The 25,734-nt window shown below is 35.2% G+C and overlaps 3 protein-coding genes across 3 annotated transcripts; 2 read left to right on the forward strand and 1 right to left on the reverse strand.

The window, feature by feature from the left end:
- Positions 1-6,357: 6,357 nt before the first annotated feature.
- On the reverse strand, positions 6,358-7,734 carry LOC120004303 (cyclin-U2-1). Its single transcript, XM_038853615.1, has 2 exons — positions 7,013-7,734; positions 6,358-6,917 (listed from the first exon to the last, which is right to left on the reverse strand). The coding sequence occupies exons 1-2, from the start codon at positions 7,438-7,440 to the stop codon at positions 6,653-6,655; spliced, it is 693 nt and encodes a 230-aa protein (XP_038709543.1). The 5' UTR covers positions 7,441-7,734; the 3' UTR covers positions 6,358-6,652.
- Positions 7,735-14,006: 6,272 nt separating this feature from the next.
- Positions 14,007-15,968, forward strand: LOC120004557 (zinc finger protein ZAT1-like). Its single transcript, XM_038853922.1, has one exon. It carries the CDS (start codon positions 14,557-14,559, stop codon positions 15,865-15,867), a length of 1,311 nt encoding a protein of 436 aa, XP_038709850.1. The 5' UTR covers positions 14,007-14,556; the 3' UTR covers positions 15,868-15,968.
- Positions 15,969-21,851: 5,883 nt separating this feature from the next.
- LOC120004357 (zinc finger protein ZAT9-like) lies at positions 21,852-23,318 on the forward strand. The gene has a single exon (XM_038853687.1). It carries the CDS (start codon positions 22,044-22,046, stop codon positions 23,163-23,165), a length of 1,122 nt encoding a protein of 373 aa, XP_038709615.1. The 5' UTR covers positions 21,852-22,043; the 3' UTR covers positions 23,166-23,318.
- The last annotated feature ends 2,416 nt before the right edge of the window (positions 23,319-25,734 follow it).

Here is a 25,734-nt window from a genome sequence, read left to right on the forward strand (position 1 = left end):
TCCCAATCCATATAAAAGGGGACATTGAGTGACATCTAAATGATTCAAACCTTACAATTTACTTGCTACTAGAAAGAAAGCTCCGAGCACTTCCCATGTGATAATTTACCGATTTGAGCATCGAAGAGATCCCTCAAGCACACCCTCGAGATCCCTTTTAGCTCATTGTTCTATTGTGTAGGTGGATATTCTTGGATCTGGTTGGTTACTACTGCTTTTTCCACCCAAAAGAATTTCATTACACAAAACTAAGATTTTTCTTTAACAAGTAACTCGTTTAAGACACAATCATATTGAATCACATCTTAGATGATAAACTTCGGCCACATGAGTCTCCCGTCCCATGCTCACGAGACAATTATGGTGCCTTTAACCCATGGGGTAAAACTTACCATTCAACCAACTCCGTAGGAGTTCGCAAAAGCAAGTTCATGCATACCTGATACAATACTTTGTTTCTTCTCTATTCTGTCCTTACTCCTTATCATCATCGTTTTCGTTGGAAAATCAGTAGCTTTTTACTATTAAAAGTTAAATATTATAGAACTGTGTATACCTCCTCCCTCTTATTTGCATTATAATATCAAAAATCGAGCAACTTAATTGGACTGTTCATCTTATTTAATGGGGCGGAGTTTAACAAAGGCCCAATTCTCCTTAAATGTTTTATGTTTAGGCCCATTTAACCACTCTGCAAATCTGGCCAGTATTTAGAGGGCCTAACCGAGCACAGCCGAAGGAGTAGACTTTCTCTTCTTGATAGCCCACTAATACTCGATGTAATGGGATTGGGCTTTATGCTCTTGCCCTCTTTGTTACTAATCTTAGGGAAAATTCAAGCCCAAAGACCATTGAAACAAATGTTTTCAATCCGGTCAATGATGGTGTTAACTTGATAATAACATGCATATCGTACTATTCTATCAAGGTTCAAGACATGCGTAAGTTATTGGCTAGTATACACTACGGGTGTACATTGGGCTTTGAAACCTGGCCCAGCCCTACCCGATGCTTATCGGATTGGCCCAAAATATTTTTATCGGTGCGAGCCATAGCCGGCCAGATAGGTGCATAAAAGAGTGGGGATCAAGTATAACATTTTGTGATTTTCGAATCATCTGGTCAAACAATAATCTTGTAAAAAAATGTTAAATAAATAATACACTTACTAATTAGATTTAGGGCTTCCATCTGTAATATGTTTTTCACTTCTTCCCCCTTCCCAAATTCAGCTTTGATGGGCTTTCCTCAATTCAAGGCACCGAGGGTTCACCTCCTTTCTTGCACCCTTCAAAAGTCAAAAGCATCAATTGTTGGTGCAAGCCGTGAAAGTGAGGCCCCCCCATTTGTTGGATGGTGCAATGGGGAGCAAGCAAATCCTGCTGATTTAGAACTAATCATTTGGTGCTGGTGGTGAGGATGAGGGAAGGTGTTAGTAGTCTTTCTATTTGATGATGATTATTTAAGGAGTTCACAAGGTGACCAGATAGAGCGATGGTTTGAGGTCGTGTCTTTGTGATTGTTTGAACTTTTTGCTCTATTGGGTTCAGATCCGTTAGAGCAACTCCAATGGGCTATTGAAAATAGGTTTATCAAGTACTTGAAACACTTGCTTCAAGTGCTAGATACTCCGTTTTCTTTGAAGACCATATCAGTTTTTGTTCATCCAAAATTTTGACCTGAATTTTCGTAGATCAAAATATACACACTCGTTGGCCAATGTTGTTTTGACAGGAAGCAGCTAGATTTGTGGGTTGGCTTTGGAAAAGGTAATTGGGTAACCCGTGGCACGGAATCCAATTATTCTTAACAGGGTTATCGGTAGGGTATGGGGACTCCTAAAAAGTATCGGGTCGGGTGGGACACAAACTGATAACTAGGGACCAAACCCAATGTACATTCCTAGTACACATGCCCGATGAGTTTATCCAGTGCATATCTAATGGGTAGTGGCTGCATGTTCCACCGTTTAAAAAGATTTCTTTTCAGTTAAGCACCATTATTTGTGCAGATAAAAGGTCGCAATTTTGGTGTTAGCCGAAAACATTCCATAAATAATTAGCAATGTCTCCATTTGTCATCATTGGACATGAATCAGTGTATATGCAATATCTCCATATTCTAAGCAAAAAACTATAATCAGAAAGATAGACATAATTATTAAAAGATTAATAGTTTGTTGATGAGTGTTTATGGTGATGCAGCATAATATCTTAATTAAAATAGATTTATATGTAGGTTTAACCAATCACAACTTGTCTAATTAAATGGATTAAGGAGAGGGACAGCCTTAGTTGTCTTATGAATAATAACAGATAAGACTTCATCCAAAAAAAAAAAAAGAACAGATAAGAAGCCTGGAAGTTGAATATGTGCTTTGGATCAGAAGCTGGTCTTAAAATATATATATATGTATATTCAACTAAAAGGGCACAAATTATAGCCGACCATATGTATATATTTGAAGTTATATATATTATGTACATATGGTGCAAAAGGAAGTCTACAACGTTCTTTCTCTCGACCATATCATATAACAATCTATATAATATTATGTTGCGCACGTACAAAACTTCTAGTTAAGTCATTTTGTGAGATTGTAAGAAACTAATCACTTGGATGATAATCTATTGAAAAATCTATCTAGAATCAAACCGTGAGATATTTTTGTTTGAGAATTTGACGGTCCGAATTTATGTGTGGTTGTCGGTTATTTTTTAAATTGTAAACAACTTTTATTATTGTTTTTTTAATAAAAAGTTCAAAGAAGTATTATTGCTGTGCAATTGCTTCCATTTGGATAAAACTAAAGGTCCATGTATCTTAATCAATGTCATGGTCATGTATAGTTGTATACTTCCACAAACCAAGATTTCCTATTTAATATGATGGAGATCCGTACAAAGAAGAAAAGTCATCATCAAATATAAAGTTGGACAGGAGTAGCAATCAATTATAAATCAATCACCACAACAACTCTTTTTCTTTTCTTTTTTTAAAGGTCATGAAAATCAAAATATATTCATTAACCCATAATGGAAAAGAGGATATGCTATCTGTAGGCACTCGAGTCAATATAAAGATGGATCACAATTAAGAAGATTAAAAAAAGACACAAACACAAAAACGGTTATCGCCGAACACCCTTGTACGACAATGTATTCCACCGAACCTCGTTCAAAACCAAACGATACCGGATTACACCGAATTTCGCCAAACTAAACAAACAAATATGAACAAAACAGATCTGACCGTTGAGAACTCCTCCAAACAGATCTGGAGTAGATATGACGTCAGATCAACAAAGGAAAACATTAATGAATCAAACCAACGTTTGATTAAAAGAGTAATACTAGAATCCACTAGAAATTGAGAGAAAACTCTCTAGGATTTTTTTATATTTCATAAAAGTAGAAGATAATGACCACTAACGCCGACTACAAACATAATATGATGAAAACACAAAAGCGTAAAATTACAAAAATACTCCTAAAAACATAAAATGACCCATTAGAGGCCTTTAACGATGGAATTTCTCAAAAGTAGGGAGGGACCAATGGCCAAAGGCGACATGTTCAGTTCAGAACGTCATTTCGCTTCAGCTAATCAAATTTCATCGAATTCGGACAACGTGTGCTCCAAATCAGCCCAACCAATTCAAGCCCACCAAAATGATTTCCTAATCGGTAAAACTTATAAATAATTGCAACTTCAATGACATCAACATATTAGCCTTATTTAGACCTATATCAAGATCCAAAACCAACTCCATCGAAATCATGATTAGTCATACTTGACCTTGGAGTTTGGAACTCAGAAAATGGTATATGAACTCCGATTATACATCGTTCTTGAAGCAAAATCATATCTCAAACGGAATTATGGGGATAAAACCATGATCTTCCCATAGTCCTTATTCAACAAAACAACAACAAACTAGGGGGAACCTTAAAAAAGGGAGGATGGAGGAGGAGGAGCCTCCCCTCAAATCTGTACCAAAGAAAGCAGGTTTTAGTTGAGAGAGCTAAGGGAAAGGACTCATGACACAAAATAATTCATAATATTCATCATTAGTACTTTTATACTATTAGATAGATAGTAATAATCTTGTACCCTTACGCATAAATTAATGTCAACTTTGGTAACAAGGTTACTAAATTTCTGGATTTTTCTTGTTTTGGTATAAGTATCTAAACCAATGAAATTTGAAATTAATAATATTATCAGATATGATGATTAGAGTAATTTATATAATAAGTTCAATAAGGGGGGGTGAAGGCCACTTTCATCCCCCACCTGGGTCCGCTATTGTGTTAGAGGGGTGTTGATTGATTAAGACCAAGCATGGGGAAGCTAGTAGTTAGCTAGGTCTAGCCAACTTTGTAGAATTTTGATTGACAATCACAGCTAAACTTCCATATCTCTTTCGTTTTAATAATTCAGGTTCAAGCTTTTTGTTGTTGTCATTCTTTTCTTCAATGAAATGAAAGGACTTTTATCAAGGAAAAAAAGAGTTCATTAATACAAAATTAACACAAATTAAACAGTTCGAGTATTATTTATCTAAGTGCGCATCCAAAAATTAGTGGCTGGGAATTCCCATGTAAAAAAGAAAAGAAAAGAAATACAATTAAGTAGCATAATCAATGAGTGATGAATTCTGAGGCTCTTGAATTTCTCGGAGTATGAAATTCGTATCCAATAACTAAGAAGGTGTGCTATATTGCCAGATTTTATTTACATCATATTATTCTGTTAGGTTATTTCTGCACCATTAGATATGAATTTCAGACTCGATTAAATTGCAAAGTTCCTCCACCCGGGAAGGATTGCAATTCACACAACTCACATACTCTAAATCAAAAAATTAATTGAAGTTTGAAATATTAGGTAGATAATTTGTCGGGAGGCGATGCAACCATTCCTGCTAATTGGTATAAAAATCAACACATCGTTAGGTGATTGTCCTATTGTATCACTTCCATCTTGATTGATTAAAAGCTAATTAATTATCTATCATTATAATTACACATATTTAAAGTGGAAGATGCTGTCTAATCAACCACTTGTGTCCTCTCAATGCTTTAATCTAATTAAGTTGCCACTTTCTTTCCCATTTCCTTTCACTTATTAGAATTTGTCGTCTGTTGGTAATACAAATGATAGTCACATAATCTACTTTAATGCAACTTTTCAATATGCTTATATCCTAATCTTTGACAAAAACCCAAATGGGTTCAATGTTTCTGAATACGCAATTTTGTGAATGCTTTATATGGGGCCCTTCTATAGTGCACTATTTTGCTACTTAATTATTATTATTATTATATATATATATATATATATATATATATGGTATGGAGGAAATTATAAATAATTTTTCTTGTAATGATTGTAAGCTGAATGAGCATGATCAGCAGGCCTTGCTAACAACATTGTTGTTTGATGCAATCAAGGCTTACATAAGTCCACTCTAAGAAAAATATGATACAAATTAAACTAATGTGAAATAGACATTGGAAATATGTTTCAACATATTAATGTTGTTAATATGTTAGTTTTCAAACTTTCAATGTACAAGACTTCTATCATACAATGTTGTTACAATGTCAAAACCATTTGTAGGTATGTTATATGGTAGATTGGCAATTAAGTCGCAAAATTGGATCTACCCTCAACTATGGCTTAAAATATTTGAACAAGAGCGGCAACACTCTAAGGATTGCCTTCGTATCTTGAATTTTGAGTTAACTCCCAATACTGTTTCAATCACTAAAAGTATATCATCGACAAACAACATGCACTAAGGTACCTTACCTTGAATATATTGTGTGAGTTCATCCTTCACTATAACAAATAGTAATGAACTTAGTACAAACCTATTGTGATGGACAATTCTCATGTAATTACTATATTCTTCCTAACACTACCACGACTCATTCATACATATCCTTGATCATGGAATACTCTTTTCTTTAAGATCCACCATGTTACGTCCCTAGCACCCTATTATATGCATTCTCCAAATTTAAATACTAAATGAATGTCTTTTTTCCTTCTGTATATAGATTTTAACAAAAATATCACTTCTATTGTTGATCTAAAACTAAATTAGTTTTCGAATGTTATAGATATTCATCATAATTTTCATTTCACAACTTTTTTTTTCGAAATTTCAGTGGTAGAAAAATTGGGGATGGGAGTTGCTAGAATCATTCCAGTTGATTCCACAGACACAAATCGTTGGATGCATTAGATGTATAGTTGTCACATTCAATGCGTTGGGGGCTGAAAATGCATCCAACGGTTTAGATCTATGAAATCAGCTGGAATGATTCCAGCCCCTATCCCGAAAAATTGAGCATAAAATTCAAAACCATTTTGTCATTACTCAAAAAACTACACTGTTTTGGCAAAATTTACAATTCTATAAAACAGTAAAAGATAGCAAATTCATAGTACCTTTGTTCTCCCAAAAAAAAAAGAAAACAAAATCAAAACATATTTGTACATTTCACCCTGTATAGCCTTTAGGTGAAGCCCTAAACTCCCAAGAAATTAAAGCATCTAATATGCTCAAATCATCCAACAATCCGTACACAGGACTGTATATATATATTTCATATCCTCTAATCACAGCCGTTCATTTCAATCACAACGTAATACGAGCCAAGTGATTGTATCTTCTTTCTTCACTCTGCCTTGACTTGATTTCCTCTGCACATCGCAGGGTCTTCTCTATGTGATAACCTCCACCAGCACTCACTTCTCTCTCTAAATGACAACAATAACTCTCGAAAACACTCACATTCACATGTAACTTGAAACCCATCAAGAACAGAAACTCCAGCTCCAAATTGTTCAACTCGTTCGTACTCAATCCCCCAACTAGCGCATAATATGAATTCCTATAATTCCTGTTCACAAAACAAAAAATTAATTAATATCCCAGAAATCACAATCAATTCTTCATATAAATCCCAATTTGTTCGATTAGTTTGGTAAAACTTACATGTCTTCGACGTATTTGGAAGCAACCATGATCGTTGTAATCAACAGCCGGTGCACATTTCTTGCTGTGATGCGGAATCCGGGATTGGCCTGGCAGAACCGATCGATATAAACATAAGCAACAACATAAACCGGCGGTCCGGCTTTGGTATACCGGAATATTCTCTCGAGATACGATTGGATAGTCATGTCAGGGGTCTCATGGCAATCGAAAACCCGATCCTTGGCGCATTTGGACAATGCCCACGAACAGTTCTTGGCAACCCTTTCATTCCTGGTCATGGTCCTCTGAATCAGAGACGCCAAAACAGAGATCACTAATGGAGTAGTACTCGCTTTTGCTCTGTTTTTGTCGTTTTGGTATGTGTAGGAGTACAGATCTGATCTGAGCTTTCTAGGAGAAATTGATAGCGATGATGATGAAGCCATCAATTAATTTGATCAAAAACAGAGAGGAGGAGGAATTGGGTTTCTGGATTGAAATTGATTTTTCCCAGAAAATGACAGATTGAGAAAGAAAGAGAGGGTTTAGGGGCATTTATAGCGGAGAAAAATTGACTTGGTTCAGTACACAATTAGCTGTGAAAAAGAAATAGAAAAATGGAGCAAAGGGAGATGGGTAAAGGGACATATGGAAGGTGAGAGGAAGGCAATGCAGAAGATTTGATTTGAGTGCCTGGTGTTTGGTAGAAAGGACAAAGTAGAGAAAGAACAGCTAAGCTTTTTTGGGTTTATAAAATTCTCCCCTGAAGATGAAGTCGCCGACAGTGGGTTTTCTGTAGAAAGGGCAGTTATGGGCATGCGATGGGAAGGAGAAAAAGAAAAATTGAATTCATGGTAGGTCTGCTTAGGGTCCACTTAGATTAGACAAGAGGTTTTAATAGGCCCCTTGAGATTTGTGTATTGCGGAAATCTATTGTGGGGTCTACTTATATAATATATATATATATATGTATGTATATATTGATACGTCCAGTCCACACGTGCAAATGGGCTTGACTGGGATGAAGATTTTCAGATCTTGTAGGTTCTGCAACTTGTGTGAGCCAACACCCTGCTGTGTATCTTTCACCTTGTCTACCCCAGATATCAAGGACTACGGACTTCCAAGTTCCATCCCTACTTGTTTAATGTCTTTCGTGGTATTTTGTGTCATTTTATAGTTCTAGAGTCGACATGAACATAGAAATTAGTGCTTTCTCATCTCAAATAAGATGTACATGGTAGATTGCTAGATGACCGATTGCTCGGTTTTGTAGACATCTCAGTTGATCATACTAGGGATCAAGAGATTTTTGTTGTCTCTATACATGTAAAAAAAATTATGAACTTTGGAGTCTCAAAGGTGTATCACTGCAGATACTTAAGTTAGATTGATAGACAATAAGACTATCAAGATTGCTTAATGTTTAGAACTGCTCTTTAGTTAATAATGAAAAGTGAAAAGTGATTGGGATTTACCTAAGTGAAAACCTCTTTTAATTTATATAAATTTTGAGTTATTGATTGCCCATGAGATTTCTAAGGGTGAATCCCCTAAAAATCTCTTGTACATCTCCTTCTTGATTGGTGATGAGTGTTGCTCATTACCTTGAGGTGTTTTGGTCACTAGGGTTCTTGAGGTCATGCCTATCAAGTCATACCGAAGAGTATAGGCCAAGGTGACATATGGGTTGACTCTTGATCGAGATGCTTCCTAGCCCAATCTTCTCATCCTCAATCTGTGCGGCAACAACACGTGTCAACATCTCACTGGAGTGTTATTTTTGGTATTATGAATAGTAATGAAGAATATTATAAAAAAAGTAAATGTACTATTTACCTACACAAAGAGTTATTGAAAACCAATACTAAAGAACTATCCAATTTACAGATTTAATGTACGAGTCGGCAACCAAAAAACAAATTGTACAATTTGGAACATTTTTCCTTTTCATTTATTTGCACGAATGAAATGATTGGAATCGCCAACAAAAATATGGGGTCCATTCAATGCCCTAGATAAAAAGCATACTACATTTCTAATAAAGAAACAATTGATTTACTATTAATTGCATTTGATAAGTCGATTGATTTTTTTTAAATACCATTGAGAAATTTATTTCACATTGAAATCGAACCTTAAACACATATATACCTAATCCAATCGATTGTCAACCGAGTCACTGCTCGATGGTATAAATCAATTGATTTGAAACCATACAATTGAAACGTAAAAACAGATTTGAAATGGTAAAGTATTTTGATTTAAAAGGATTAGGCCCCGACAACAAAAATCTCCATCCATATAGATTTATTGTTGCAATAATTGTGTTTTTTTTTTAAAAAAATAAATTTTATTTACAACTTTAGAGTCCAACGTCCAGCCGACACTTACATTGTGGCCCATTTTGGAATTAATGGAGGCCCATTTTGACTTTATGGATATTTTATATGAGGCTCAAGACATGTATTGGGCCACCCATTTGTACGATCTCCAATCTCAATGTCTTTTCAATAATATTGTAGGAAGACAAATAGACAATGACTCATGTGAGAGATTCATTCAAATGTAGGCAAAACAATTAATTCAGATCCAATTGGGTTACATGGGGGCCTAACTATATACTTACATGGGCCTAACTATGTATTCATTCAGTTCAATCAGAATAGCCCAAAAGTAGAAGAGGAAAGCCCACTAAGCCCAGTGTAAAAAAACAGGCTCAAGTATTTCAATGATCGAGCAAAAAGGCTCAAGCACCACAAGGTCCACTACAACAACTTCGCGAAAGCCCAATCTCTTCGGCCACCCTTAGGCCCTGAGGGAGAGTTTAACATGTTTTCAAAATAGCTCGTCTTTAAATGGGCCTCTTAGGCCCATCATCATCTCTCCACAACGATCATCTTCCTAATCGTCCTCACAGCTCTCTCCACAATCTCCAATGTTATTTATCCTCTTATCAGACATCATTTTTCTACAAAATCCCTCCACCTCCTCTATAAATTAAATTCCACCTCTGGCATTTGTTGCAAAGCCACAAGCATTGCACGACCTAGAAACATCCCATATCAGCCTGCATTTCGTGTTTGGTAAAGTGAGTAGTCAAGTTAACAAGTGGTCTAGTTGAAACCCTTCGATCAAACCCGCAACGGTTGGTAACCACCATTAACGTACGGCAAAATCATCGAGCACATTTCGCTTTCAACCAAGACCGCAAATCCTGCATCAGATTTACACAGACGTATCTCCTTGTGAAAGGGTCAGCATGGAAACAAAATCAGTTGTGATACGACAAATGAAGTTGGACTCCATAAATCATGTGGGTCCTTGATCAATCGCCTAAGTGGGTCCCATCAAATAGAAATAATAACTGAAAATTTGTCAAGAAGACACTTGGTCTCTTTTGATTGGATGCATGGATGCTAGGGCATTTCCACTAAGATAAATGCAATGGTCAACATTTAGATGCCCATGGATAGTAGATATTAGAAAATTGTTGTCCATAGACTTAACTTATAACACAACAATGACTTTTTATTGTCTCAATTATAATGGTCCAATCATGGGGGAATGGTGTTTGGCTAGCCCCCATGTTGGCTCATATTGTCCAAAATGAGACTCACTTCAATATATACATACATTTTTACATAAAAATCAATACTAAGCTACACATCTATTACACAAAAATCAAACTAGCAAATTTAAATCATTGTGCCAATACATTTATGAAATAAAATGCAAATGCAATGGTCAAGATTTAGATAGCCCATGTATCCTAGATATTAGAAAATTGTTCGCCCATAGACATAACTTATAACACAACAATGGTTTTTTATTGTCTCAATTATAATAGGCCAACCATGGGAGAATGGTGTTTGGCTAGCTCCATGTTGACTCATCTTGTCCAAAATGAGACTCACTTCAACATATACACACACATTTTTACATAAAAATGAATACTAAGTTATATATCTTTTACACAAAAATCAAGCCAGCAAATTTACACCATTGTACCAATACATTTTGTTGGTCCAACCTCATTAGCAAAATATATTCCCAATACATTTTGTTGGCCCGATAAAATTACACCACTGTAATTGCTCTAAACTCCCTATATATCAAACATACCAAGGCAATCAAGCCACAAATTAAGTAGTATTTACACTTGAGCCACTAGTTGAAGTGGTACGGATGATGTATATCACCTTGATGACCAGGATTTGAATCCCCCACCCCGTTCCAAAAAAAAAAAGGGTACTAATCATCAGTGGCAAAACCATGTTGGAGTGAGGGGGTCAAATGACCCCCTCAAAAAAAATTAGTACCCTTAATTATATTATAATTACATAAAAGACCTCCCTGAATTTTCAATTTACACCCACGTGTTTTAAAAATTTATGTTCATGGTCGAAATAAGATATGTGACAAACATTACTTATTATATTTTATAAATTTTTGATTTTTAGTGTTATTTTTTGTACTTTCAAAGATATAATTAATAGATAATCTAAAAAAAACTTCCGGGAGCACTGCCCCCGGACCCCGCTTCACTTTGCCTACTCTGACATAAAATCCTCTGTCCACCACTACGACCCCTCATGATCAATCCTGACTTCCCCCTGCTAATCATGCCATTTGCTCTTAATTAGTTTTTCGCTTCTCTAGTTGATCTAGATGTGAGTGACTCGTCCCATTTAACCATTTTGACTTAAGTGGACATGCTTTTGGACTCATGGCTGAACCATGCCAGGCTGATCGATTGCACAATGCTGGTGTCCAAGGGGTAAAATAATTTCTATTAGTTGGTAAAACCTATAAATAACTACAACTTTAGAACATATTGGCCTTATTTAGTCTTGTATAAAAAAATAAAACAATAGGAACTTATTTTACAACCTTAGAAAACACTTCTATTTATATTAAAAAAATTGCAATCCCGACATATGTCCAGCCAGATACTCAACCTGTTTGGACGACAAGTCCTTCAAATGTGTTTTCTAGCATATCCGTCCTGATAGATCTTCATCCTCGGACTTGTGGGTGCCCATGCAGCGATCATGGGGTGCAGTGTGGAAACCTGACTCGAGCTCAGCTTTACGTGCACCACTGTCTCCCAGGCTAACCTCGCTCAACACAAAAAGAGGCTATAGTGGCAAGTGTTGTAATTTTTGCTTGTTGGCATTATGGACAGACTTATAGGTCTCTTGTGTTCACGCGCTGAGTTTTGTTCTAACTTACTCTGTCGTCAGATGAGAAACTTCTGTACATATGGATCGTCAAGTTTAGGCTCATATTGGATGTTCAAAGGCAAACTTATACAGTATAATTCTCAGTTATAAAGAATGTTAATATAAAAATCAATATATATATATATATATATGAAAATTCTTAAGTAAGGGATCCCTCACTTTATTTAAAATGAGATATTCATCTAACACCATTCATTATGCGTAAGTGTGACCCCCACACGTGATGGGACCCGCTCGTGAATGGAGTTAGATGGATCTTGCACTTTAAATAAAGTGTGGGATCCCACACCTGAGAAACTATATATATATATATATATATATATATATATATATATATATATATATATATATTTGAAATGTCATTGAGAAATTTGATTCTCATTAGAATCAAACTTTGGGCACACATATGCCTACCCAGTCGATTATGAACTGAGCCATCCCTCATTGGGATTAAAAATCAATATATAAGTCAACTTGGTTAGTAGTATTAATTACTTAATGTCTTTGGATGCCCATCATAATCTAAATGTAGCCCCTTAATTGATATGTTTAAAAATGTTAATATTAAGTAACAAAGCAGACTAGCTAGCTACCTAGCTTTAAGTAATTGCTTAATCACTATCTTGGAGAACTAGTACTTAAGTAAAGCAGTTGGCTTTGTGAAAGCTTTGAAACAAAGCAAATCAAAAAGAATGGTAATCAATTAATCACAGACTAAACCCACTTCAGTAGTACTGATTGAAAGCAATATATCTATCTCTGACTATCTATATCTTTGCTTAGATCAGAGTTCACTGACTGAATGGGTCGTAGTACTGCTGGTCAGTGAAGCTTCATGACCCACCTTTATTGTTTCTATATTTTAATTATAATTTATGAGCATGCATATATCGGATTGCAATTAAACATTGTTAGTTATATCAATTGGTCAATTATTTGGGAAATTTTTGATTATGTAAATTAGCATTGTGTAATTAAAAAATAAAAAGAAAGAAAGAAAAACAGCTTCGCCCTTCCAGATGTAGCATGTGATATCACTTCTATTAATGATATGAGAATCCCAGTTTTGCTCTTATAATCATTCGATCTCCTCATTTCCTTTTTTGTTCTTCCTTTGATGAGATTCTCTCTTATCCTTCTTCCTTTATTTGTTTTCTTTTTTTGTCAGGTTTTTTCGATAAATAATAATTATAATTGATGCATTATTATAGACTAATTAATTAAATAATGATGACTAGTTAATTCATGGACAGCGGGAAAAAAAAACAATAATATTTAAGGACCACCATATGTTGTTGTATATTATGATGTTTTCTTTCATATTATATACTATTAATTATTTTAATTTCTGAATACGGCCCTCCACGTTATATAGTGTTATATATATATATATGTTAATCTAAAAAAAGGTAAAGTTTGGCAACTTTTCATGCATAGCATGCATATAATTTAAACGTCTACAATTGCAGTGTTATGATTAATTATAATTACAGAACAAAGTAGCTTTCCCTGTTGCTTTTTCTCTCTCTTTTTTTAAATTATTTATTTTATGTTAGGTTATGATATTTTGATTATAAACATGTATTACTCTCTCTCTCTCTCTTTCGAGTGAAACATAGTAGAGACTTCAGCCAAACATGTCGACACATGCATATCATTAACTAGTTTAATTATACTTCCAATAGTCAATATATTAGGATAATAATATATTAATTAAACAAATGAAAAATGAAAAAAAACAATGAAATTACATAATTAGCTAGACATTAGTAATGAGTTGAAAAACAGCTTGAACCAACCGACAGACAAGGAGAAGCATGGGTTGGTTTCCTTGGCTTGGAATTGAAGGGATATGAATAGGTATGGCAGTTAGAACCAACTCTCTCTTCTCTCCTTCACTCACTCACTAACGCTCACTCCATATCTCTCTCTCTCTCTCTCTATAGACACACACATTATACACACATCATAGTCATACATACGGACAGCCGCTGGTTTATGTTTAGACCCGGCGGCGCCGCCACCACACAGCCGTAGAAAAAGTTTCTCAGCCTATCACCCTCACACCACTTGTTACAGCACACTCCTTCTCTCTATCTCCACTACTCTTTAGCAACTCTCTCTCTCTCATAAACCACTACATCTAAAACCTAGGACTAGTTCCTTCCAATTCAACCATACAACTTACACTACAAGAACAAACTACCCCCTCATTCCCTTTTTTGTATATTCCATTCTTGATTAGTTAATAGTTAACCCATATCTATCTTTCTTATCCACACACTAAACATTTCCTTTCTATTTCGTTCTTTCTTCATGGCTTTGATGGTGGATCAACAATCAAATTACAAGCACTATTGCAAGATCTGCAAAAAAGGATTTGGGTGTGGAAGGGCACTAGGAGGGCATATGATAAGGGGGCATGGTATCGGGGACGAGGGCGCAGAAATTGATGAAGACGACCCCGCCAGCGATTGGGAGGACAAGCTTGAAGGCAATGCTACAAACAATAAGAGAATGCATGCGTTAAGGACCTCGAATCCCAATCGTTTCAAGAGTTGCAAAATATGTGAAAATTGTAGTAAGGTATTCTTGTCTTGGAAGTCCTTTCTTGAACATGGGAAATGCAGCTCCGAGGACGTGGAATCCCTAGTGTCGTCGCCAGGATCAGATGGCAAGGATGGCACGCCAAGGAAAGGGTTCGGATGGTATAAAAGGACCAAAGTGGGTGATTTTAACTCAAATTGCCCATCAAGCGAAGAGGAGGATCTTGCAAATTGTCTGGTGATGCTATCGAATGCAACTGTTGATCCTCCATTAACCGAGCCAGAAGAGTCGGGTGCGTCCGCTAGCAAAGATGAGGATCGAGGAAATCAAATCTCTTTCATTGCCCCAGTTTCATGCAGGCAGCTTGCAATTGACAAGGCAAAAGGTGTATTCGAGTGCAAAGCCTGCAAAAAAGTGTTCAATTCGCACCAAGCATTGGGTGGACACAGAGCTAGTCACAAGACAGTTAAAGGCTGTTTTGCAACTCTGCTCGATCACAGCCTCCACGGTGGTCTGGCCGACGACGACGATGTCATTACACAAGGAGAGCTTTTTCCAACTAAATCCCCTTCAACATTGCGATTCGACCATGGAATTACAAGCTCTAGTAATCCAATCTCATCAAGTTCTAGAAAAAAATCAAAAGTACACGAATGTTCAATATGTCATCGTGTGTTTTCATCAGGACAAGCACTTGGTGGGCATAAGAGATGTCATTGGATTACTTCAAACTCCCAAAACGCCTCCTCTCTACCTAAATTTCATCAGGATCACAACTCCAACCCGCTTATCGGTCTCACTCTGGATCTCAACCTTCCGGCTCCAGCTGATGACCCGAATGGAATCTGGCGCGACCCGGCAAGTTATGGAGTGTCTACTGAGATTTATTTGAAGTCTTGGACTAAGGATTGTGATGGTTTAACGCAGAATAATGATGTCGTTGTTGATGCCAACGAGACAGACAGTGAGGTGAAGTTGGCAAAGCTAAGTGAACTAAAGGATATGAACACAAGTGGAAGTTCATCTCCATGGTTGCAGGTGGGGATTGGTTCAACTACTAATGTTGGTGCTGACGCTTAATTGTTTCGTGCAAAAACGTATAGATTTTTTGACAAAAAACCTAGTAATTCTTTGTTGTTGTTGATGTACGTAATTATTGGGGGATCAAATTGTCATGAATACGTCAGGGAATTAAAATATTTGAATAAAAAGCATAGACATTATTTCTGTAGCTGACATTCATTAGTGTTACTTTTATTGATTAATGAGTTAATCAAGACAGTTTATTGCACTTATAAGACAAATAGCTGAATGAAACATGAGTTCAGAGCTTATAAGCTGTCAAAAATAAATTAAAGACAAACTAATTTATAAAGATGTCAAATAAGTTGTCAAATGTTTGGTGATACTTTTAAAATAAGCTAATTTATAGTAATTAGAATAAGCGAATGAAGAGCGTATAAGCTCCTATGAGAATATCATTTGAAGGTAGCATATAAGAGCTTATAAACTAACGTATTTTAGGCGTTTGTTTGGGTAGGGGAGGAGACAGAACCCCACGAGTCCACTGTTAAGTAATATTGATACGAGCTTAAAATTAAATTTTTGAAAACTTTACAATTTGCGTACACCAAATAAAAAGGAGAGAAAACGTTAAAATAAAACTAGCTGAAAATGTAAAGCTAAGGGTTTGTTTGGTATCACTTTTGTTTCTTGTTTTTTATTTTAGTTTTCAAAAAAATAGAAAATAAAAATAAAAAATATTGTTTGTTTGTATTTTCTGTTTTGGTTTTTATAAAAACCAAAAACAGGTTTTCAAAATTTTTGAAAATAAGAAAAAAAAATTTTTAAAAGTTTTGAAAACAGAACTAGTTACACTTATTATAGATTGTTCTTTCTTTAAGATTTCAGATTTCAAATTGCATAGAGATATGAAGACAATGATCAAATATACTTTGGGTTATTGTTTTATTTTTTATTTTTTTTTCTTTCTACTGATATTTTCATTGGTGAAACACGGCAAATGTTACAGTTATAAAAAATATAGTGGTATGGATATATTTCATTATTATGAAAATAAAAGCATAAACACACTTTTTTTTTTCTTCAGTTTTATGCTTTCAGTTTTTGTTTTCAGTTTTAAATGTTCAACCAAACAAGTTTCAATTTTATTTTTTCATTTTATGTTTGATGTTTGATGTTTTTGTTTTTTATTTTTGTTTTTAAAATTTTTGGAAGTGATATCAAACACAACCTAAACAAACATGACTATTGTTAACTACAAACAAGTGTGGAGTCCATTGTTTCACTTTGACTAGGGGTAGCAAAAGGTTGGTTCCGGATTGTACAACAACATGTGTTAGGGTTAAGGTTCGGAAAAATAAATCTGACAAGATTTATGTATCTGGATCCGGATTTAGTTTTAAACTGAACAAAATTTTTATGTTTGAACCCAAATTTCAAACATATAATTTATATTCAAATTTGGTTTACTTTAAATCAGAGAAATTCAAATTTGGGAGCCTGCGCTTGAGTTTAGCTAAGGATCTTTGGGCACGAGACCACAAGTTGGGCTGGGCCGGACACTTGTCAGGCGATAAAGAGGTATGTAATCCTGCTTCGCGGACCACCATACTCCAGTATTACTGGATTGTCCTAATCTTTTTATTTGATGTGGAGCCAGCTTTTTCTTCCTTAGGTTGTTATTATAGATGTGAGAAACCCAACTGCTCAATGTTTGAAGAAGATTTTTGCCACGTGTCAAGAGATTTCTGGCTTTTTTTTTACAACTATGGCTTCTCACTTCGATTTAAAATTTTCTGGCCATTGCTTGATCATATTTCTTTTCTAAATATTTTTATTGCTTGATCGATTTAATTTGTAGTAAACTGTTTAATTGATAGAATACACCTTTAAATTTGGTGACAACTGACTGGGTTAGACATATGTGTTCCCAATGTTCGATTCCAACTATAAACATAATTGTCGATGGTATTTAAAAAAAAAAAAAGAACACTAACCACAAGCAATGCTAATTACTTCAACCTTAACTCATAAAGAGAGGAAAAAAAACCGTATTCTCTTTGTCAACTAAGCTTTAAATTCTATTGAGCTAACTCATAGAAAGTAATCAAATTAACTTGATATATAACATTTGACATACTTAATTTAAGATAATTAAAAATTTTAAATAATATTATAAGGTGTAATTGTCTTGCAATTACCAATGAGAGGTGACTCGATTGACAATCAACTGAGTTAGGTATATATATGCCCAAAGTTCGATTCCAATAAGAAATACATTTCTCAGTAATATTTCAAAAAATAAAATTTGTCCTGTAATTTAATCATATTAACGCTCCACGACTTATTTGGTGTCTGAACATAAAAATCACTTCAGCCTTATTATTAAAGTAGTATGCATATGACATTTCCTATTTTCAATCTTTAGTACATAATTGGAAAGTTCATTGTCAAAAGCTTCCACTAGTTTTTTTTTTTTTTTGCTAATTCTGGTAATGTCATAGTATCAAAAGCTCTCAAGAATCGAGAGTGAAAACAAAAAAAAACAAAAAAAAAAGGCATTAATAAAGTGAAATCTTTTTTTTTTTTTTTTGCGAACAATAAAGTGAAATCTTTAAGACATCGTATATGTGTGTGTGATAAGTTTAAAAATAAACCCTATACTTTTGTCGATTGAGTCCCTGTATTTTTTCAGATCGTTTGCGCTCCTATACTTTGAACAATGAGTTCCGTTAATTCTCTAACTATTTAGCCGTTAAAAACATCAAATGTGGCAACAATTTTTCATGTGACTTTTTTGAAGAAGAAAAGAAAGAGAGTCCTATTGCTTCCCTATTTCGATTCGATCGGTTCGCAGAGAATTCCTCGACCCTAACCAAAGGAGGAGCTACTCACTTGTGCTTGCACGTGCAGAGATTGGACCGATTAAGCTTTGTTTGTTTCCTTAGCTTTCAACAAGTATGTCTGTTCAAGTCCTCTCCCTTCTATATCCATAACTGTACTACAATGTTAGGTTCATGATTAAGCAGGTTTGGAAGCCTTCAAAACATCAAATGCTCAATTGTAGGGAAGAATCTGTGCCTGAGATTCACCTGCAGCATCGGAGATGCTATGGGGATGAACAAGGTTTTTTAAACAAGGAGGAAGTAGTGATGGAGAGAGAAGAGAGAGTGTCCACGTGTTGTCATTTCTTTGGTTAAAGACATGTGTCCGCCTAACATATGGGACTCGTTTAGCCCGTTGTTCAAATCAAAGAGGCTCAAACGGTCCAAAAAAAAAATATAAGGGCTCAATCGACCTATTTTGCAATCTACATAGACTATTTGGGACTTATCCGTGTATACATATACACATATATCTTCCTAGAGAATCAAGTTGGGATTTTTTTGAAATAACTATATATATATGAAACAGAGCACACCACATAGTAATATTAGTCAAGTTGGTATAGTCAAACACAACTCCGTTGGATTAGGGCATGGATTTTCCTTCAGTTGTTGATAAGGTCATTAATTTAGAGCCAAGTTGTTCATCTAGTTGTATTTCACAATCTTCAACTCTCTCTTATGAATCCAAAAAAATTAAATTAAATTAATGTCAGCTTGTTTATCATGCCATCAGTGGCGTACCTCAGTCTTTGGAGGTCCCGGACAAACTTTGAAAAATGGGTCATCTTAAGAAAAAATTTAATACCGTATATTACTTAAAAATATGAATCTTATAATATTTTGAAATACAAAATCGCTAATTATGTTGGTGTAATCAACTTTTTTCTACAAAAATTTTCAATATAAAATATAACTAACTCATTTAGTATTTTTGTGAAATATTATAGTATTAATAATCTAATGTTTTTTCAAAAATATGGGGCCCCAGGGATTTCGGACCCCTAGGCGACCCCGGTCTCGTCCGCCCTCAAGAACGCCTCTGATGACATTTATATATTTATTTTTTAATAAGGAGCAACGATGAGCTATTTAGTTCATCTAAATCCCGATTCTTTAAATCGTCTTGTTCTTTTTTCGGTGACGAAGAACCCACCCAAGAGTTGGCTCATCCCAGGACCCACCTTGACCCGTATGATAAACTTCAGAGACAGCGGTATGTCTCAATACATGTCACATATCAGTCATAAATATAATCCTAAGCACGGAATTAAATCCATGTACATCATCTAAATTATGAGATCTTGGGAGATATCATGTGATGAACTCCAGTTGTTTCATGCCATTGATTGTCATGATGGATGCCAGACCACCAGTTATCCCAAGCATTGGTGGGTCCTACTCTTCGACTATGTACAAGGTAAAAAGATGATCATATTGTGCCATAAATATCCAATTCATATAAATGGTGAAGATATTGAAATTATGATAAAAACAATGATAGTGGTGGTTGGCATTGAGTTTTCGGATCTCCCATGATGTAGTTCATTGTCTGTTTTCACAATTTAGATTGAAGAAATATATATATAAAATATATTTTCCACTTGACTAAAATTGGGTTGAATCTTGACTAGAAATAATCCATTATATTAATTTCCAATAAATGAAATAATTTTGTCAAATTGTACAAATATAGGAAAAATATAATGTCATTTGATGTTGATGAAAATGTACACAATCCAATCCGTGTTAGATGACATTCAAATTTGACATTACGTCCAAATTTGATGAAATTTACCAATGTGAGTTTAGTCCAATTAAACTTTGAAGTATTTGGCTTAATGTGTGATGAATTCAACTTGGGTTCGCCAATTAGAAAAATTCAACTCAATCACCATTGTAAGGTGATTGAGTAATTTTGTTCAAGATCATGAGATTGAACAAAAACCTACTGTGATTGGAACAGCTACTTACAAAATAAATTATCAACTGAGTTACAATATTATACAAGCTTGTCTTTTAAACATACGATATGTGCATAAACTCGAGCCGACATGCCTGCATGTACAGAAGTTTCTCACCTGACGACAACGTAAGTTGGGCGAAAACCCAACACATGGTCATAAAGATATTACTCTATGTGGGAATCAAAATCAAGATCTCCTGAGTCCATACAATTTGATACTTCAAAAGATTAACCAAGTTATTAGTCAAGTGGTTATCATTTTGATATGAATTGATCCATATATACCAATTTCTTATGAATCAATATGTGACCTAAATTTCTAGGAAGTGGAAGTGGACAGTCAAACCATGGAAACCATATTTGGCCATTTTCATTTTTTGTTGTGTTTTTTGTAGCAAAGAAGACGCAATTGGGGTGGTATTATCTCCAATCTGGTCCACGAATGAATGGAATGGGTGGCACTATTAATAAGTCTTAGGACTTGGTCCACCTTTTTAAACCCTAACAAAACGGCATTTACTTCGATCCCACCTCCCATTACACAAAGAAAAAGAAAACTCCATTGCATTTGCATCCAACCAAGGTGGTTACTTTCCTACTCATTTCCCACCCTTCATTGCCATCAATACACATTTCAACAGAAAGATCCAAAATTAAAGGAAACTAAAAGTAACCCCAAACTATTCCCCTTCAAACAAAAATATATTAATAATTAATTAATTTTAGTTTATTTTTGATAATTTATTTGTTTTGCTTAAAATTAAAAAAAATCATCGAAAGAGCAGAACTATATAATGCTAAGTAGAAGCCGGTCTAGCTAGGCGGCATGCTAGAGCTACCACGGTCCTGGATGAGAGTTCTTGTAGTAAAAGTTCTTGCAGTTTTAATCACAGATGTTCAATGTATAGAAATGGGAAAAGCGAAATGTGAAGAAATAAAAAAGAGAGATGGTGGTGGGAATAAATACAGAAACGGGCAAGCAAGAATCGCATGTTACATGTCGCTCTTTCTGCCTCGATGCATATAATCTAAGCCTTTTAATTAATTTTTTTTTTATATTTATTGTTTTTTCCGTTTTAATGACTTATATTTACTTCCCTAATAAAAAACTTAAGACCCCATTTTCTGCTTTTTTATTTTTAAATTTTGTTTTTCTTTTATATTATTTGTCTCTCTCTCTGCATATTTCTCTTGCTGAAGCAATGCTTGTCACCTACTCCTTTTGAGTTCCACTATCTTTCTCTCTCTCAAGACACTTTCTTTGTAGAAATTCAGGAGTCACAAGGTTTAACACCCACAGAGAGAGAGAGGAGGAGGAGGAGAGAAGCTGCCCTGTTTTCTTGCTCTGTTTTTACTCTGTTTTTGGGTTCTGAGTCTCTGCAATGGAGAGACACAAGTGTAAGCTCTGCTTCAGGAGCTTCGCTAATGGAAGAGCTTTGGGTGGTCACATGAGGTCTCACATGCTGAATCTTCCGGTTCCTCTAAAGCCAGAACTAGAAGAAGAGGAAGACCCACAGAATCAACTCAGTGAAGATGCTGACTCAGCTTCTTCGTCCTCATCATCTGAAGAAGAAGAAGAAGAACCAGAGGGAGAAGAGAATTCAGAGAAGGGTTTGTCTTATGGTCTCAGAGAGAACCCAAAGAGAAGTTTTCGGTTGGTAGATCCTGAATTTGCTTTCGCTGTTGATGCTGGTTCTGTTGTTCTTCAAGACAGAGAAAGCGAGACCGAGTCATCAAAGAACCCAACTCGGAGACGATCTAAGCGAACTCGGAAGTTGATCCAGCATCATCAGTACTATAACCACCAGAATCAAGAACGAGAGAATTTCAAGAAGCTTAAGTTTCACAAACTCAGTAACAACAACAACAAAAGGTCCGAGTCATGGGCAGAGCCTGAACCGGTAAGTTCGATCTCCGATGCCGCCACAGAAGAAGATGTAGCTTTCTGTCTTATGATGCTTTCGAGGGACAAATGGAAGAAGAAAGAAAAACTTCTCAATGAACAAGAACATGAAGAATTAAAGGCAGAGGAAGAAACAGATGAATCTGATGAGTTCAAATCATGCAAGAACAGAACTAGAGGAAAGTACAGATGCGAAACATGTAAGAAATCGTTTAAATCTTATCAAGCACTTGGCGGGCACAGAGCAAGTCACAAGAAAATCAAAGCAACCATTAATGTTCAAGAGCCAGAGTTGTTAGAAACAGAGAACAATGCAGGTTCTCAAAAGAAGATTCATAAATGTCCTTATTGTTACAGAGTTTTCTCTTCAGGACAAGCACTCGGTGGGCACAAGAGATCTCATGTAATTACCAGTTCAACACCGCCGCCGCCACCACCACCACAACCACCAGCTACTACTACTGCTACTCCGGCGAGAAGTTCCACCATAAGCAACAATTTCATAGATCTTAATCTGCCAGCTCCAATTGACGACGACATTAGCCAAATCGAACTTTCTGCACTTTCTGATGATGAATTTGTTAACCATGCTAGGCGATGAAGACTCAAGGGTTTGATTGATGGTCTAAAAAGGTACAAAAATTTTGCCACTTTTATTGGATCCAAGAGGAACCCAATTTGACATTATCAATTGGGTTTAATTATCTTGTTTGTCTCTGTCTTTAACTATTATAAAAATCCTAACTTTAATGCACTTCACCCTTTTTTTCTCTGTAGCAAATAATTCTGAACATCCATGAATGAATGCATTCATTGGCATTGTTTTTAGGTGTAAATTAACTGTTAGATTCCTGGGTTTTTCCATTAGCATTCTTGTTAATGGGTTATGTTAAATTCTTCCAGCTGTTGAGGCATTTTGTTTTGTTTTGTTCTGTAAAGGTCGTCGTCTTCAATGGAGATTGAGAAAACTAAGTAGTTTTATTATTTAGAAAAAAGTAACTTCCACATGTCACTATAATACCCATTGTATACAGTTTTTGATGAAGCAGCAGCTAAGCTAATTCTATACCTTATCTGCCACTCCACCATCTTTCTATTTCTTTGCTTCTCTGTCCATCTGTGACGGTTTCAGCTGTCAACCATCAAGAGATGTAAAACCTTTTTTTTTTTATGACTTTGACGCTAAATAATTTTCCTTGTTTCATTCATCGATATTTTGCGATTAATGAGAAACCAGTGTGTCATTAACTTTTCCACTTCAGTTTTCTCTTTCATTTTCAATTTTCTGGGTGTGATTGGAGCCCGAAATTTGTTAGTTTATAAAGAAAAAAGGAAAAGAGAGGAGTTTCTGACAGACGAATCGTGGTGATTGATGGTGTCGGAAAGTATGTAGATTTTAGTGATCTGATCACTGGAGCACGCAGACTGAGTGCCTCTGGACTCTGTTTTCTTGTCCATATAATTAAAAAAACAATGATTTATATCCCTATTTTTCTCTGTTTTAGTCCTACCAAAGAGAGCCGACTTGATTGATAATTGATTGTCTTATATATATGTATACTCAAAGTTTGATTTCAATGAAAAAATTTTAAAAACATTTCAATATATATATATAGACTAGTTTCCCTTTAATTTATGCTATCAAACTAGGTTTAATCCATTTTAGAATCAGTCAAATATTACTTAAGTAATGATGCCAAATATAATATACCCAAGAATATATAAAATAAATTTGTAAATTGAAAATTTTGGTGCACTATGCAAGTGGATTTTGAACCTCCTATTCCTATTCTTGATTCCTTGCCAACTCTGAGAAGAATAATAATAAGAAATCTCTCTCTTCTTTTCAGTTTTCACTTTGTGCATGCGACCTTCTTTCTCTCACTGCTTAATTGTACTTACAATGCTGGCCTAATCAGAAAAACACATAAACAGAGCTATTCGAGACACCGCCTAGGTTATGTGCCACAAGCATGCACAGATTTGTTCTTCACAGAAATGTGTCACTTGTGTGAGACGCGTTAATATTTTACTTATATGTCACTAAATTGGGTTATAACAATCCGATGTAGGATATATTCTCGACATTATTAGTGATTATATGAGTCGGTGGGTCGGTCTAAAATTAAGAAAAGTAACCTAAGAAAAGAAAAGAAAAGGAGGAGGAGGAGGTAACGTGGGTGTATTTCTGTGTGAGTGATGTTTGTGAGAGTGAGTGCCACTTTGCACTTTCTTTCTCAAAACACATAATGGGTTGGGGTGGTGTGGGTAGTAGTTTTTTTCTAATGGGAAAGTGAAAACAAACAAAACCAACCTTAATTTGCCGGCTAAGTATGACTTCGATCAATGAAGCCAACTAGCCAAGGCCCCCCCAAAAAAGAAAATTGAATCAACAATTTGGATCTTCCTTTTCTATGCTTCAAAGTTCTAACAAACACTACATCATCATCATCATTTCCATCATTGAAAAAAAAAAACACTTCTTTTTCTTGAAGTTTGGTCTAAAAGAACATGGATTCAAGAAACGCAATTTATTTAAGGTTGGACAAAATATGTTGTTAAGAAATGGAAATAGTAAGTGAGAGCAACTTTTGCTTTCACCCACCATCACAATCTTCAAAATCATAGTTGAGATCATCGGCGGAATCACCCATGCCCAAGGGGGCGGCCACCCACTATATATAGATAAATTAAGTAAGTTATTCAATAAATGTCCCCCTTAACCCAATAAGGTTACGTAATATGGGTCTAGGATAATACATTAATAAAATGGAGACTCCATTGAATAAGTAAGCCTAAAAGACGATCCAACTAATGATGATTATATATGTCTACATTAGCCCAATAAAAGATTAATCATAAAGAGAGTCATTTGATAATGTAGAAAAGTTTTAAAAATTAGCTATGCATTTATAGGGTTCCATGAGATTGTGGTCTTGTAGAGAAAATGGTAATTACAATAAGGTATAACTTGGTGTATCCAGTGTATAGACTAATAACACTAACATTTACTTTTATCTTAATGTTGACAAGTGATATATATAGAATTCAAAAAAAATCGGGGGCGTTGCCCCCGAATCCCTACACAAAGTTTCACCCCCCTTAATATCCGATGTTGATTCCGCCCCTAGTTGAGATTAATGGTCAAATTCAATGCACAAGAATCTCAC

Source organism: Tripterygium wilfordii, chromosome 8 (assembly GCF_013401445.1).
Source record: "Tripterygium wilfordii isolate XIE 37 chromosome 8, ASM1340144v1, whole genome shotgun sequence".
NCBI classification, from domain to species: Eukaryota; Viridiplantae; Streptophyta; class Magnoliopsida; order Celastrales; family Celastraceae; genus Tripterygium; species Tripterygium wilfordii.

What these genes read in the sequence shown, in the direction of transcription:
- LOC120004303 (XM_038853615.1), bottom strand. Translation starts at nt 7,440, where the DNA reads ATGGCTTCATCATCATCGCTATCAATTTCTCCTAGAAAGCTCAGATCA. An exon ending in TCCAAATACGTCGAAGACAT is followed by an intron (nt 6,918 to 7,012) that starts GTAAGTTTTACC and finishes TTTTGTGAACAG; the next exon opens with GAATTATAGGAATTCATATT.
- LOC120004557 (XM_038853922.1), top strand. Translation starts at nt 14,557, where the DNA reads ATGGCTTTGATGGTGGATCAACAATCAAATTACAAGCACTATTGCAAG.
- LOC120004357 (XM_038853687.1), top strand. Translation starts at nt 22,044, where the DNA reads ATGGAGAGACACAAGTGTAAGCTCTGCTTCAGGAGCTTCGCTAATGGA.